The following is a 16,856-nucleotide window of genomic DNA, read 5'->3' as shown; positions in this document are numbered from 1 at the left end:
GGTTCCCTTTTCTCCACACTCCCTCCAGCACTTGTTATTTGTGGACTTATTAATGATGGCCATTCTGACTGGTGTGAGGTGGTATCTCATGGTAGTTTTGATGTGCATTTCTCTTATAATCAGCGATGTTAAGCATTTTCTCATGTGTTTGCTGGCCATCTGTATATCTTCCTTGGAGAACAGTCTATTCAGGTCTTTTGCCCATTTTTCCATTGATTGATTGGTTTTTTTTGCTGTTGGGTTGTATAAGTTGTTTATATATTCTAGAGATTAAGCCCTTGTCGGTTGCATCATTTGAAACTATTTTCTCCCATTCTGTAGGTTGTCTTTTTGTTTTCTTTTTGGTTTGGGGTTTTATTTCTTTTTTGTCCTGTGGTTTTGTGTGTGACATTACTTTGGGGAAATTCTCGGTCATTATTGCTTCAGATATTTCTTCTGTTCCTTTCTTTCTCCTTGTATTCCTATTTTGTATATGTTACTTTTTTTTTTTTTTTTAATCATTTCTTGGGCCACTCCCGCGGCACATGGAGGTTCCCAGGCTAGGGTTTGAATCGGAGCTGCAGCCACCGGACTACACCACAGCCACAGCAACGTAGGATCTGAGCCTGAGCCGCGTCTGCGACCTACACCACAGCTCACGGCAATGCCAGATCCTTAACCCACTGAGCAAGGCCAGGGATCAAACCTGCAACCTCATGGTTCCTAGTCAGATTCATTAACCACTGAGCCACGATGGGAACTCCAGCATGTGCTACATCTTTTTTAGCAGTTCTTGGAGATTCTGTTTTGTTTGATTTTTTTTCTGTCTTTTGGTTGTGAAGTTATTTGTGGACATGTCCTCAGGCACAGAGGTTCTTTGCTCAGTGGTGTGTGATCTGCTGGTGAGCCGTCAAAGCACTGTTCATCTCTGACTTCTTGGTGTTTCTCCCATAGGGTTTCCCTCCTTGTGACATTACACCTTGGTTTTCCATGTTGTCTGCTTTTTTCCACGGGAGCCTTCAGCCTGTTAATCATGCCTGTTTTGCCATTTTGTGCTTGCTCTGACTCTTCAAACTCTGTTTTTGCCCTTCAATATCCTTGTAATTTTTTGTTGAAAGGTGGATGTGCTGTGTTAGGTAAAAGGAACTATGGTCAGTAGGCCTTCGGTGGTGCAGTGGTGGCTCTGGAGGAGGTGGTGGTGTGCCGTGTGACCAGGTGTCAGCCTTGAATGGCCGGTGCCCCGGGCTGGACCCTCTGCAGTGCTGCTCAGGCCTTCCTCTCATGTGGGAACCATGGCCTGAGTGGCCTGAAATTGCCTCCTTCCCATCTCCCAGGTTGGTTAGGCTCTCATGAAGTAGTTTCTCTTGAGGGCAGGCATGGTTAAGAACAGAACGCTCTGGCGTATTTCACAATGCTTACTTTGCTTTTCCCCCTGCGTCGTGAGATTTCTCCAGTCGTCCTCGTGAGAACCTGGGGGAGGGTAAACTCAAAGAAGAGTGAGGGCCCTCATGACCAGGTCCCCCTGGGGCCTTAGGTCCTCTTAAGACTTGTGCACCCTGGGCTCTCAGCACTCAGTCAGTTACAGCTAAGGTTTTCCCACCCAGCACTGGTTCTGCCGAGGCTTCTGCTAGGTTGTGACTCTCTCTACCAGCCCCACTGTCTCTCCCATCTTTGCTGCCCCCACTTACATACACTAACCTCGCTTCTCTGGAGGGTCTAAGAAGAGCTGTTGCCTCTACAGTTTGTTCAGCTCTTCATTTGCCCTTGGGATGGAGTGGCCACTTCTAAGCTCCTTCCTTACATCTTGGGTCAGAAACCAGAAGTTACATCTCTTCTTTTTAATGAGTAATTTCTCTTACATAAATGCTGTCCAGGCATTGCTGAAAAAACCAGAGCCAGATGTTAGTGCTGTTAGACCTTCTGGGCCTTGGTATTGCCTTACAGGCTCAGAGCAAGGTGGTGCCAAACCTTTCACTATCCAAAGGACTGTAAAGTAAATAATGGTAGATAGGTAGGTTATGTAACTTTTCGAAAACTAAAGATGCTGGTGGGTGATTGGCTGACCTACAAGATACCACAGTTTTAAAATATAAAACACACAGGACAGGTTTTTAGAAACTTGATGATGATAAAAGTAAATCGTTCTTTAGTAACTCTTTGGTAAATGGATATATGTTATCCCAAAGCTAATTTTGTTAACTAAAAGGAATGAAAACTGGTTTTTCAATTATAGGCTAATGTGAAGCATAAAGACCATATTGACCATCAGAAGGATAAAGTCGCCTTAACTTTGGCTCGTTTAGCCCGCCATGTTGAAGTGGAGAAACAGCAGAAAGAAGAGAAGAATAGAGCGTTCAGGGTATGTGGCTGTTTCAGTTGATCTGTTATCAAATTATGGAATTGCTTGTAAGTTAAAGAGATACTTGTGTATTCAAAAAAACATATAATTGAATCTAAGTTCAGCATGAACTCTAGATAGCTCACTGATTGAGCAGTAATTTCATGATGCTTTTTATATCTGTTTCTAGTTTGTTGGATTCTCATCATATATGTATACGGGGCAAAAAATAGAATTGAGTGGACTATATTTTGGGGAATCAAAAATCATGGGATTTCTTGAGCCAATAAGCAATTAAGGATTTATAGTTACCTTATCACACGCCTATCAGAGCTTTTGTAGATTCAAGTTGTTGAAAGGTTATTTTCTATTAAATAGAGCCAGGCCACTTTCACTTCAGCCTCTCCCTTCAGATTTTTGAATCAGGCTCTAGAAGAGCTGCTATGTAGAAAATGAAGCCTAATTTAGAATCTTGCATGATATCAGTCTTTTAAAACTTGACTTGTGGAGTTCCTGTCATGGCTCAGTGGTTAACGAATCCTACTAGGAACCATAAGGTTGCAGTTTCGATCCCTGGCCTTGCCAGTGGGTTAAGGATTCAGCGTTGCCGTGAGCTGTGGTGTAGGTCGCAGACGTGGCTCGGATCCCGCGTTGCTGTGGCTCTGGCGTAGGCCGGCAGCTACAGTTCTGATTGGACCCCTAGCCTGGGAACCTCCATATGCCTCAGGTGCAGCCCTAGAAAAGGCAAAAAGACAAAAAACAAACAAACAAAAAAAACTTGACTTGCTTTAGAGACACCAAATAAAATCACCTTAAAGAACTCCCCCAATACTGACAAATGTCTGTTAGGAGTAGAATATTGGTAAGTTGAGTTTAAAAAGATTCCTCCTCTGAGTTCCTGTTGTGGCTCAGCAATTAACAAACCTGTCTAGTATCCATGAGGGCTAGGGTTTGATCCCTGGCCTCGGCCCAGTGGGTTAAGGATCCAGCGTTGCCATGAGCTGTGGTGTAGGTCACAGGTGCAGCTCACATCCCACGTTGCTATGGCTGTTCTGTAGGCTTGCTACTGTAGCTCCGATTCAACCCCTAGCCTGAGAACCTTCATGTGCCACCGGTGCAGCCCTAAAAAGACACATGCACACACAAAAAAGCTTCTTACTGTGAGTTTAAAAATGGAAATAGAGGAGTTCCCACTGTGGTACAGTGGGTCAAGATTCCTACTGCAGTGGCTTGGGTCACTGCAGAGGTTCAGGTTTGATCCCTGGCCTGGCACAGTCGGTTAAGGATCTGGTATTGCCACAGCTATGGTGTAGGTTGCACCTGTGGCTGGAATTCAGTCCCTGGCCTGGGAACTCCATATGCTGCAGGTACAGCCATAAAAAGAAAAAAAAAAGTCACGCATAATTTTGCCATGTATGTTTTTGATTCCTTGTTCCATTAATTATTATAAAGGAATTTATATATTTCTGTAGCCTCTGTTTTAGTGTCTCCTAATCTAATATGGAATATATCAATCTTTAAATTTAGAAGTAGGGTTTTTGGGTAACTTTATAATGTAATACCAAATAAATCAGAGCATAGTATTCTAATCATATGTTTAAAATGCTTATATGTGTTAGTGGTTTTTTGGGGGGTTTTTTTTGGTCTTTTTGTCTTTTTTTTAGGGCCACACTCTCGGCACATGGAGGTTCCCAGGCTGGGGTCCGGTCTACGCCACAGCCACAGCAACACAGGATCTGAGCCACGTCTGCGACCCACACCACAGCTCATGGCAACGCCAGATCTTTAACCCACTGAGCGAGGCCCGGGATTGAACCCGTGTCCTCATGGATTCTAGTCAGGTTCTTTAACTGCTGAGCCATGATGGGAACTCCTGTTAGTGATATTTTTTTTAAAAAAGAGTTCTTTCTTTCCTGGCAGAAACACTATTCTGTTTTAAGGAAGATTCTTTCCCAGAACTATGTTAAGTGTGTTTATGGGTCATGGGGGCATCTCTGAGAGAGGAGGGGTTTGCAAGCTGCCCTTCTCTTGTGCAGGTTTCCTCAGTGATGACGTCCCAGGCTGTGTTAACTGCTGCTTAGATAAAAGAGCTTTTGTGATGAGTTCAGAATCTTATAGTCACTATGACATCTGGGCCTTTCTCAAGGGCATTCCAGCTGTTACACATATAAATGTTCATTCATTGTGTTAAAGACTGTACCTTAGCCTTGAAGAACATTTTTTGAAATTTTGAAATTCTTGTTTAACCAATTGTAAAGGATAAGTTTATCTAGATTTCATTCTATCCTGATATTTTAACTCATTGCTTGCTACCCAGAAAGGAACATAGTGAAACTGGGAAAAAAAAAAAAAGCTAATTCTTTTTTTTTTGGTCTTTTTGCTATTTCTTTGGGCCACTCCCTCGGCATATGGAGGTTCCCAGGCTAGGGTCGAATCGGAGCTGTAGCCACTGGCCTATCCCAGAGCCACAGCAATGTGGGATCCAAGCCGCGTCTGCAACCCACACCACAGCTCACGGCAATGCCACTGAGCAAGGGCAGAGACCGAACCCACAACCTTATGGTTCCTAGTCGGATTTGTTAACCACTGTGCCACGACGGGAACTCCAAAAAGCTAATTCTTAATTCTAGTAGGTGTTAACTGTGACTAAAAGTAGATATAGTAGAAAATGTCTTCCAACGATTCTAGACCTTTGGGAATTGTTGCTCACTATTAAACTATTGTCCATCTTTGTGATTGAAAGATTTTAAAGAAAAGAAAGAAAATGTATTAGAATCTTGACTGGATAGATCACTTTCAGAAATAATGTGTTACGCTTGACTAGTTGACCAGTTACCAACTTTGCTTATTGATGCTGTAGAAGCTAAGATGACAAGCAAGAAGGCATGTACCCCTCAAGTTTGTGTAGCTATGTGACAGAAGACAGTGGTTTTTAATTTGGGGGTGATTTCAACCAGCAAATGTTTTTTGAAAGTTGACTATGTATGGCCATAGAATTCAAATTCCGTTAAAAGAAATGGCAGAGAACTTTTTTTAAAAATCCATTTTTAAAAAATTATTGGCAGTAGGTTAAAATAAGTAGGCTACTGGAGTTCTCTTGTGGCACAGCAGTGTAAGGATCCAGTGTTGTCACTGCTGTGGTTTGGGTTCAATCCTTGGCTGGCTTAGGAACTTCCTCATGCCATAAGTGTGGCCAGAAAAAAGTAGGAGTTCCCGTCATGGTGCAGCAGAAACGAGCCTGACTAGGAACCATGAGGTTGCGGGTTCAAGCCCTGGCCTTGCTCAGTTAGTTAAGGATTCCGCACTGCCGTGAGCTGTGGTGTAGGTTGCAGACGTGGCTTGGATCTGGCATGGCTGTGGCTGTGACTGTGGCTGGCAGCTCCAGCTCTGATTGGACCTCTAGCCTGGGAACCTCCATATGCCACAGGTGTGGCCCTAAAAAGAAAAAAAAAAAAAAGTAGGCTCTTGGGTGGCATGTAATAATATTTAATCTCAGTTATATTTCTTTAAGAGTTTTTATTGTGATAGGTTTTTGTAAGGAACTTTAATTGATGCTTTAATTTTGTACATAAGAAAATGTCTTTAGAGAGTCTACCAGAGACCTGCCATATTGCTTTCTTGGATAAACTAATTTTGTTTCCCATAGCATGTTATTCAGAACACTGATCCTCTAGGATACACTTTGAGGGGAAAAAAAGTAATTTGGTGACTTAGCAAATTAGGATACTCCATATTCACTGTATGGAAAATCGCAGTTGCGTTAGCACTTAAGGCTTGGAAATCCTGCCCTGAGGGAACCTTTTAAACTCTGTATTGAAACCATCATTCCTATACTTAATTTGATCTCAGAGGGTTTTTCAAAAGTGTACATAGTGCATATTGACGTCTTTGGAGACTTAATATTCTATGGCCCTATGTAGAACAGTGTCATGTGGAGGATTTTTTTTCAGATTAAAATCTTGAATCTCCCTGTTCCCCCACTTATGCTTCCTGATAGAAGGTCCTGTTATAGTGCTAATTAGGCAATTCAGTATTCTGGCCTCTATTTTGCAAATCCAGCTTTTGTGGCTTTGTGATTTCTTTATAAGGATATGATAACCCTTTTGAGACACAGTATGGTGTACTGGTTAAGTGTATGGATTCTAGAATTGGATTGGAGAGTGAGAGTTTAAATACTGGCATTATTATTTATCCTTTTGCCTCAGTTTCCCCACCATAAAATGGGAGCAGTAATAGTACCTGTTGTGAGAATTAAATATAAAGTGCTTTTATTTTTTTTTATTTTTAATTTTTTTTTGTCTTTTTGCTATTTCTTTGGGCCGCTCCCTTGGCATGTGGAGGTTCCCAGGCTAGGGGTCGAATCGGAGCTGTAGCCACTGGCCAACACCAGAGCCACAGCAACTTGGGATCCGAGCCGCGTCTGCAACCTACACCACAGCTCACGGCAACGCCAGATCGTTAACCCACTGAGCAAGGGCAGGGACCAAACCCGCAACCTCATGGTTCCTAGTCGGATTCGTTAACCACTGCGTCACCACAGGAACTCCATAAAGTGCTTTTAGAATGGTGCCTAGCACATGGTAAGTGGTTAATAGATGTTAATTGTTAGATACAGCATGATTAGAGAGTATACAAATAGATTTATAGATAGCATGATAGAAAGATTTAGAAACTGCAACAGTCTAAAGCATCTAGTTTAGTGGTTGGCACTGGCCCAGGGCCTGTTTTTGTAAATAAAGTTTTATTGGAACATAGCCATTCCCATTTGTTTACATATTATCTATACCTACTGCAATAGCAGAAGTGAGTAGTTGAGAAAGAGACCATGTGGGCTGCAAATATGGTCTCTTTCCATATTTGAAAAAATATATATGTATATATATATATTTTTTTTTTATATATATATATACTTTGTGGCCCTTTATGGAAAAAATTTTCCAGCCTTTGATCTAGATGGCAATAGGTGCTTTATACTGGCACATATTAGGTACTAATGAGTATCTGCTCTTATTAATACTGTTCATTGAACAAATACTTAATAGGCTTCTGTGTACTTCAGAGTATATATGGAAAATTTGAAAAAAAAGCATGAATAATTAAAGATGAAATAATCATTCAGATTTCCATTCCAGAGATAGCCATTGACATTTATCATATTTATTTTCTGCCTTTTTCCCTCTCTGCAGATAGGGTTACATATATCTTGAAATGATCTTTGTTTATATTTGGCCATGTTTGTTTAGTAGTTTGGTAACCTCCTTGATATCAAAAGTATATTCTTACATCATTGAAAAAGTTTGGTTAGTGTTGTACATACTATAGGATAATTACACAGCCATACCATAATAGGCCGTATACTATTATGAAATGTACATACCATAAGTAAACAGTACCCTGTTGTTAGAGATTTAAGTTGTTGCACACTTGGTGCAAATGTAGATGACACTGAGGTCAACGTCTTACAGCATGAACCTTTGTTTTGACCTAACTCTTTAGGATAGATTTCTAGCTGTGGAGTTACAAGGATAAAGGAGAGTCAGTATTTTATGATCACTGTTGTGACAAAATCATTTTCTTAAGGAAACCAGATTAGTAATCATAGGTTAATTTTTTTTTTCTTAATATCTTTAGGAAAAAATCGATTTTCAGCATGCTCATGGGTTACAAGAATTGGAATTTATTCGAGGACATTCTGATACAGAAGCAGCAAGACTGTGTGTGGACCAGTGGTTAAAAATGCCAGGTATTCTCTAGAGATCAGAGCTGAGCACTAAGGTTGCTGAGCCTTCCTGAAGCCTTTAAGGCATCGTGTCTGTGTCTGTTTTATTCAGTTGCTGATGAGTATATAAAGCATTGAAATTTAGTCTCAGTGATACTTAACAGGGGGCCTACTCTACCAATTATCTTCCTACTTTGACTAGATTTATTTTAAGTATAAATAATCCTTGAGCAGATTAGATCTTGCCCATTTATTCATTCATATGTCTCAGTTATTACCTGAAATAGGACATATGTCTATGGGAGAGTGTGTAACAGGTTTTTTTTGAGGTCAGGAAAGGCTTCTCTAAGGAAATTGAATTTAAGCTGAGCAAAAAGACTAGCATTTATTTATTTGTCAGTGCAAGAAGCTATGTAGCTATTTTGTTAAGGAAGTGTCTGCATGGGAGGCCTGTCAGAGCACTGGGTGGCTTCTTCATTATTAACAATGTGCAGACTTGAGATTCCTGTAAGTCATTGTGGGGTATTTTTCCTTCCACCAGATAATTTGGTAATTTTTTTTTTTTTTTTTTTGGCTTCCCTGAAGCACTTGGAGTTCCCGGGCCTGGGATCAAGTCCAAGCCACAGTTGCATCCTAAGCTGCAGCTGTGGCAACATCAGCATCAGATCCTTAACCCACCATGCCAGGCTGGGGATCTAGCTGGTTTCCCAGTGCTCCCAAGATGCCGCCAATCCCGTTGCACCACAGTGGGAACTATAATTTGGTGAAATTTTTAAGAGCCAGTCCCATCCTGGCAACTTTTCTAGCCTGTCCTGTAGAAAATCCACTGAGCCCTTCAAGGCTTGAGGTATCCATAAAAACTTCAGCTGTGAATTTGATTTAGCAGAAGTTTAATTGCAGAAGGCCTTAGTAATATCGGTATATGTTGTGTTCAACTTTGAACCTAGGTATCTTGCTCTATAGTTTTTAGAGGGCTTTTCTTTGAATAGAATCAAATTGCCACTTTAAAAGTAATCCCAATAATTTATAGCTATTTTGACACTTGGCCACTCCCTGAAACTTTATTTCCTTCTCATCTCTTAATTTGTTTTTACCTTGCAAACTTCCACCCTACCCCGTCTTCCCTTTTAAATACCTTTTCCTCTTTTTTTCTTCTTACTTGCCTATGGGGTTAGCCCCATGGATGGTACTCAGTACTAGAGGTTGCTAGGTTTTTTTATTTCTGCTAATATTTGGTTGCTCAGCTGTCTTTGATTCCAGAGTGTTTTATTCATTTCTCTAATAGAGTTTTTACCTGGTTATGTTGGGTTGATATATTTATCTCTCTGTGTATTCTACTAGACTTCTGTGCTCTGTGGGGACAGAGACCAAGGCTTATTAATCTTTTTTAGTGGCAGTACCTAAAAAGGCTTAGCACAGAGATGCTCAATTAAGTGTTGGCTGAACATTATACCTGGTGGGCTCTGCACATTTGCATATGAACACAAAAGTAGCCCAGAGCTTGGGTTCCAAGTATGACTGTCTTTAAGCTAAACCAAAGAATTGCTTGGCATTCCAGACCTGCGTTAGAAAAGATACTTAGAATCTATGGTCCTTAGTTGCATTGGAAACACCTGTGAGTCTTAAATAAACACATGTCTTTGCCTCACTTCCAAAAATAATTCTAGGGCATCTGTAGACTTGGGAAGATTCTTACATGATTTTGATAGGAAAATGGACTAGAACTGCAAGACTTCCTTCTACAAGATATCTTCTAAACATCTATTGTATGAACCTAACACTTTCAAGTCTTGTCTAGAATGGTTGCTGGACCAGTAAGATGTCCCTTTAGGCCTAATCCCTGGCCTCTAGATTGTCAGAACATTTTAATTCATTATACACTGAATTCATGAATATCTGTTTATGTATTTCTCTGAGCCAACCACACAGGAACAGATGAGTGACTTAGCTGTTTCTGATTCTTGGCAAGGTGGTAGTTTATATAACTTAAGGTCACACCTGGTTCATTGGCAGCTGATAAGCTTGTGCCTTGAGTTAAGGTCTTGAGCTATGCTGTATTATGGCATTGTTTTCTGTTTTTGCTTGGTCCCTGCAACACTGGGAAACTGAAGTTTGGGATCTGTTGCTGCAAGAGCTGCTTTAGCATCAGACTGTTCCATGGATGAACTAAAGCCCATCTACTATCTAAGGAGTGAAACTGGGGAAAACAGATGAGGTGTTGTTCTCTTAAAGCAAAAAGTGAGGTTCTGTTTCTAAGAAGCCTCAAGGGACCCATTCAGTATGTTCCAAAGTATCTAGCTATTGTAATTCAGTTATTTGATTAGAAGTAGTTTAAGTACTTTATTTGTAATTACTCAGACTTTGGAAATCCATCTTTTATTTTTTTAAAGACTTTCATAGGTAGGCCAGTTTGCATGCATTTGCATACTAAGTAATTTTAAAACAACACTCTATACTCTTTAAGGAAAGAGCTGTTTAAATCTCTCTGTATTTTGCCTTTCTGTGGAAAAAAGCTTATTTTCTTTCAGTTGATTGTTTTCTCCAATTTTATTTTTATCCAGAATGTCTGTTTGGCTAAATGAAGGTCTTACTGGGCAGCACCTGCACTGTGGATAGACAATAAAATTGTTAAATTTTTTTTTTTTTTTTTTTTTTTTTTGCTTTTTAGGGCTACGCCTGCAGCATATGGAAGCTCCTAGGGTAGGGATCAAATGGGAGCTGCAGCTGCTGGTCTATTCCACAGCTGCAGCAACACCGGATCCGAGGCATATCTGCGGCCTATGCCACAGCTTGCTGGATTCTTAACCCACTGATCAAGGCCAGGGATACTAATTGGGTCCCCTGCTGAGCCACAAGGGGAACTCCAAAATTGTTATAATTCTGATGGCATTAAAAATTAAACATGAAAAGATATGTTGCTGTCATTAATACCTCTTTAAGATTAAAACAATGCTGTCAATATTAGTCATTGTTTATTGGTACAACACATTGATAAGGATTTTGGCAGCATTTAATAGAGGCATTCCTTTCATAAACAGCAACAAAGCAATCGAAACCTTAAGAGTTTGCGGGTGGCTCAGTGGGTTAAGCATTCAGTGTTGTCACTGCTGTGGCTCAGGTCACTGCTATGGCGAGAGTTCAATCCCTGGCTCAAGAACTTTCATATGCCACAGGTGCAGCCAAAAAACAGAAGGAAAGAAACCTTTAACGTAGATAACCATTTATACAGATGATGTTAACTAGATAATCTTAACTAGATGATGTTAAAGGATTAACATTTTATTCTAGTTAAATGCTTAGGGGCTTTGTAGAAACTGCCATGAAGATAAATACCTAGTGTTTTGTTGTATGAAATATTCAAGAGATTTGAGTGAAACAATTTATAGGAAATTATAATAAAAGACCATAATCAAATGATCTGTATGTCAGAATCATGACAGTTTTTACAGTTCTTCGTTTATACCACATAACTCTGAATTTTTCTTTGGGTAACATGTATTGGGAGTTTCCCGGGGAACAAAATTTGGCCAAGTCTGGAAGGTTGTGTGACTGTAAGACCAAGATTATATTCAGAGAAAAAGGGTGAAGGCTGGGTCGTAGGGTAATTAAGGCATTCCCCTTGTGGCTTGTCCTTTCCACACCTCCTGCCCTCCCAATTACATTGTTGACATATTTTTGTAGAACTCACATCCTCTGTACTATAACTGAAACTTACAAGGTGTCTCAGATGGATAAAGGAAGAAGTAAGAATTAGAAGAATAGGTCTTTGCCACGTTGTATAAATGAAAAGGAGAGGGGCAGGGATAAGAGTTCTGTAGAGCAAGTGATTTGCTAGTAGAGTTCGTCTTTGACTTCTTGGGTGTTAAACAGTTTTTTTTCCCTTGGGATAATGTTACTTGGGTATGTTAACAGCTTTCCTTATCCCAAATAGCTATTTACTTGTAGGTTGTTATATCTTTTATAAGAAAGATTGTTAACAGTTACAATTAGGATCACCTAGTTGATGCTACACCATATTTTCATTGTTTTTTCATAATTTTGATTACTAATCTAAAGAACAGGTATCTGAAATAGAAACTAAAGAATTTATATTCCAATGATGTAGGACTCAAAACAGGCACGATTAATTCTGGAACAAAAAGTTCATTCCGAAGAGGAGGCCACATACGAGTGTCTGGAAAACCAATTTCATGTCCCATAATGCACTGTAACAAGGAGTTTGATAACGGGCACCTTCTCTTAGGGCATTTGAAAAGGTAAGTGTGGTGCTCAGAAGGGTGGTTGCTGAAGATGAGGCGAGTTACAAAGTGACTTTCTGAAATGAAAGTGTGATGCCCCCACCACAGTGGCTGTAGCAGTTGTATTCTGAACTCATGTTTTGTGCTATTATGATATACTTTTTTCTAATTTACACTTCTTAGGCTTCCTAGAAGGGTTGAAGTCAGATTATTCTGTGATGTTGCATCTTAATCTGTCTTATAAAATCTGACCAGACTTTTTGCATTGATATATGCATTTGGATCTATTTAAGAGAAATCCAGTCCATTAGCAAATCCAGCATTTAGCAGATTTCAGAAGACACAAAGCACTTACAGATATTTGGTCTAGCCCAAAGAAAACTAATATGGTATTACAAAATAAATGCTAAAGGCAAATCAAATATAGCAAAATTAACAATAAATGTATTGTTATTTAATTTATTTATGAAATCCATCTTACTGAATTTTTGATTAGAGAGCTTGAGAAAACAAATATCAAGGGAAGCAGTATTAAAGGTGTGAAGTAGTTTTCACAGTCTCCCCCCCAACAGTTTAAAAATGGGAATCGAGAGTTTGGGGCTCTCAGCCTGCTTTCCCAGATGCCTTGCTCTGCTTATACCCTATGCTACCAATAGAGCCTTCTGGACGGGTTTTGTCATCCTGCAGATAACTGGGTAGCATACTGCATTTTGAGTATTTTACAAAATCTTTGAGATAGTTTTAAATGACACACATTTGTCAGATGGTTAAAATACTATTGAAAGGATTAAAAGCCATTTTTATGAAATAAGTGTGTACCAGAAATCTTGATATGAGATGATGATTTGCTTTTTAGGGCCGCACCCATGGCATATGGAAGTTCCCAGGCTAGGGGTCGATTCTGAGCTGCTGGTGCTGGCCGCAGCAAAACCAGATCCAGCAAAACCAGATCCGAGCTGCATCTCACAACTCACAGCAACGTCGGATCCTTAACCCACTGAGCAAGGCCAGGGATTGAAACCGTGATCTCATGGATCCTAGTGGGGTTCATTACCACTGAGCCACCACAGGAACTCCTTGACATGAGAGTATTATCCAGTTCTTCATTTAAAATTATGTGTCAATTTATGATAAATAAGGCAAGAAGAAAGATGATGGCTCTATAGTTTTTAGACTGGAAGTTTACCAGTTTGGCAAGACATGCTTAAATGGTTTTTATTGGGTCTTGAATACTTTTATGAAATCTTAAGTTGTTTACTGTTGAAGAGATTGCATGGCATGGGGGAGCCGCTTGATATTTCTTGAATATGAAGAATATTATTTAACAGTTCAATAGAAAAAGTGTAAAGTTTGAATGTATGTGTTGTGCGCATAGGGGCAACGTAGGTCTGCCCCTAGAATGTCAGATTTTCTAGGGAGTTCCCGTCGTGGCTCAGTGGTTAACGAATCCAACTAGGGACCATGAGGTTGTGGGTTCAATCCCTGGCCTTGCTCAGTGGGTTAAGGATCCGGTGTTGCCATGAGCTGTGGTGTGGGTCACAGACACGGTTCGGATCCTGCGTTGCTGTGGCTATCATGTAGGCTGGTGGCTACGGCTCAGATTCAACCCCTCGCCTGGGAACCTCCATATGCCATGGGAATGGCCCAAGAAGTGGTAAAAAGACCAAAAAAAAAAAAAAAAGAAAGAATGTCAGATTTTCTAATGTTATCTCTCTTTTGCTGAGCAGGTTTGATCACTCTCCATGTGATCCAACAATTACACTCCGTGGGCCTTCCGTCAGTTCCTTTGCTTGTGTAGTGTGTTATAAACATTTTGTTACTCAACAGCAATATAGGGATCACCTTTTTGCTAAGGTAAGAACATATTCTAGATTAAGAGTAGACATTTTTCTAGAGAACTGTGGAGTGGAATATAGGTGTTTTCTTGTTGCTCTTAAGCTTGCATTCAAAAGTGATGCACATAAAGATCCAAATTGTGATTGTGGAGAATGAAATGATTTGGAACAATAGATTACCGTGGGTGGGTCAGCCTGATAGCCAAAAGTCAGCAATCCTAAAGATTATCACGGAAACCCTTCCTTTTAGGGAGTTGCTCAATGAAATTAACTTACTTTGTTCAAGATGTTCTATGAGTTAGTTACATGATAATAATTAGAACATTGTTTTTTGGTTTTGTTTTTTTTTTGTCTTTTTGCCTTTTTTTAGGGTCACTCCCGCGGCATATGGAGGTTCCTAGGCTAGGGATCCAATCGGAGCTGTAGCCGCTGGCCTATGCCAGAGCCACAATAACACCAGATCTGAGTGGCATCTGCACACGGCAATGCAGGATCGTTAACCCACTGAGCAAGGCTAGGGATCGAACCTGCAACCTCATGGTTCCTAGTCAGATTCATTAACCACTGCGCCACGATGGGAACTCCCCAAATGTTATTCTGAAGTGCACTGCAGTTCACTGCTAGTTGAAATGTTGGAGTCATGTAGTAAATAACAATTCTTTTATTAATGCTAGTATTAAGAAATAGATCTGGTATTTAAAAGGCTGTGTTGTGTAACTCGCCTTAGTGTTAAATCGCAGGGACGTGAAGTTGATTCTTGGTATTAACGAATTCATGTACTAACTCTGTAATGAGTGTTTACTATATTTGATATTAGAGATTTTTCGTGATTTATTAACACTACAAAATGTTAATTGTGCAATATATTTACTGTGGAAAATTTAAAAAATACTAACATAAAATAAGAAATCCCTCTGAATCTAACTTACAGATAACCACTGTTAAGATTTTTGTATATGTGTTTCTGCTATTTCTCCATATGTAAATATTTTTACATAGAATAAAGTATCTAAATTGTTTTGTAATTTAGAAAAGCACTGTCGGAAACATAAATGTTTATTTGTTGAATCGGTACACACATTTTAAATCAATGAATGGCATTTTACTGCACGAATATTATAGTTGATTTCATTTCTTATTAGATAATTAATTGTTTAACTTTTTCTTTTATTAAAAACAGTAACATTAAATACCCTTGTGGCTAAAAACCTATGAGAAGATCTGTATTGATAGGTTTTGAAAATAGTAAAATGATAATGTCCAGAGAGTAGTAGGGTTTTTCTTTAAATTGTATTTTCAGAATTTGCTAATAGCTGGACCTACACTAGAGAACTGTGGGTAATGACTTGGATTCTGTACAGGTTCACACAAAGAATGAAACCTTGTGCTCGCAAGTGTCTCTGGTTGAGTTCTGCAGTGGACTTTACCCCTGCTCTGGCGCTGGCAGTCCTTGCCAGGGTAGACATGCATCCTGACGCAGTTTGTTATATACTCAGTCATCAGTTTGGGGCAGTGACTGACAGTCACTTGGTCCAAGAGGAATCAGTGAACTCTGGGGCTTACGCCTCAATGGTACATCACACGGTGAGATAGGAGTTCAGAGGAAGGGGAGAGAGGTAGCAGGGCAATTGACAAAGCACTGCAGAGGAAAGAGGCCCTTAGGGATTGGATTGGGGTACATAGAAAGCACAAGTGATGTGCCTCCAGGGGGGCTGCACACAGGCCTAAACAGAATAGTGGACCAGGTGGTATGCAGAGAACTGTTAGCACAGCAGGCCCGAGGCTTGTGTCCTGAGACTGACTTGCTTGCAGGATTGGCACTTGGCTGGTGTCTGGGAGCTTGGATTTTGGCAGATTCCTACCACTCTGATATGAGTGGCTCATTGAGCCTAAATGGTTGGTGCAAACAGCATGGTCTGTCCTGAATACCTGCTTTCCGTGTGAGAGTCTGGCATTAGGCAGCTGTGCCCCAGTCTCCCGGGCCGTGAGTCTCTAAGGTGTTCATGTATGTTGTCACAGTTCATTGCTAAGTGTGCCTTGTGAGTCTCTCCTGGGAGAGGAGCCTTGGGGTCTCACACCTGCTTTCCTCTGCACTTCGCTGGTTTTACTTTGTGTCCTTTCACTGTAATACTTTAGTGAACACCAAGTCTTGTGCCTCCTACCAACCATCAGACCTGGGAGTGGTCTCGGAGACTCCCAGCACAAGTAGTAACTTGACTATATAGGCACGAGATTTTAAACTGATATTGGCAGGATTTTTATCATAGGGTGTGACATGAAAATAATGCTTCTGTCTTCAGAGCTGGAGGGACCTTAAATTCTAGAACCAAATTCCTTCTCCTTTTTTTTAGGGACACCAAAGAGATTGAGTGGTATTAGAAGAGTGTCAGTATTCAGGGTAGATTCAAAGATGTGGGCAAAGAGACCAGTTAGGTGACTTTTGCAGTAATTTAGCTTTGAGATGAGAAAATGGCTTTCTTAGGTAGCAGCATTTAGGATTAAAACCTTAAAGTGAAGCTACAAGAAAGAAAGCTACAAGCTGAAGAAAGAAATGATGGGGCTGTCTGTTGCCATGACACTGGTTTGGGGAGAGAAGGGAAAAGGGTATGACTATGTTCCATAGTTTTTAGTCTTTGTAGTGGGTCATCAATACTCTGCCTTTTTCAGAACTAGAGCTCTGTCAGGACATGTTTCTCTAGTCCATGCTGTAAGCACAGGTATCTCTTTTCTGTAGTAAATCTGAGTAG

General features: G+C 40.3%; 1 protein-coding gene across 1 annotated transcript in view; it reads left to right on the top strand.

The window, feature by feature from the left end:
* ZNF451 (zinc finger protein 451) overlaps window positions 1-16,856 on the top strand; it is an 82,974-nt gene that overhangs the window by 27,529 nt on the left and 38,589 nt on the right. Inside the window, 4 exon segments of the mRNA XM_047794401.1 lie at window positions 2,213-2,338; window positions 7,949-8,060; window positions 12,142-12,292; window positions 14,002-14,128. Of these exon segments, the coding sequence (XP_047650357.1) occupies window positions 2,213-2,338; window positions 7,949-8,060; window positions 12,142-12,292; window positions 14,002-14,128 (516 nt within the window).

The sequence above is a fragment of the Phacochoerus africanus genome, chromosome 9 (genome assembly GCF_016906955.1).
Source record: "Phacochoerus africanus isolate WHEZ1 chromosome 9, ROS_Pafr_v1, whole genome shotgun sequence".
Lineage (NCBI taxonomy): Eukaryota > Metazoa > Chordata > Mammalia > Artiodactyla > Suidae > Phacochoerus > Phacochoerus africanus.
Note: the sequence above shows the minus strand (reverse complement) of the source record. Positions and strands in the feature narration are given on the sequence as shown.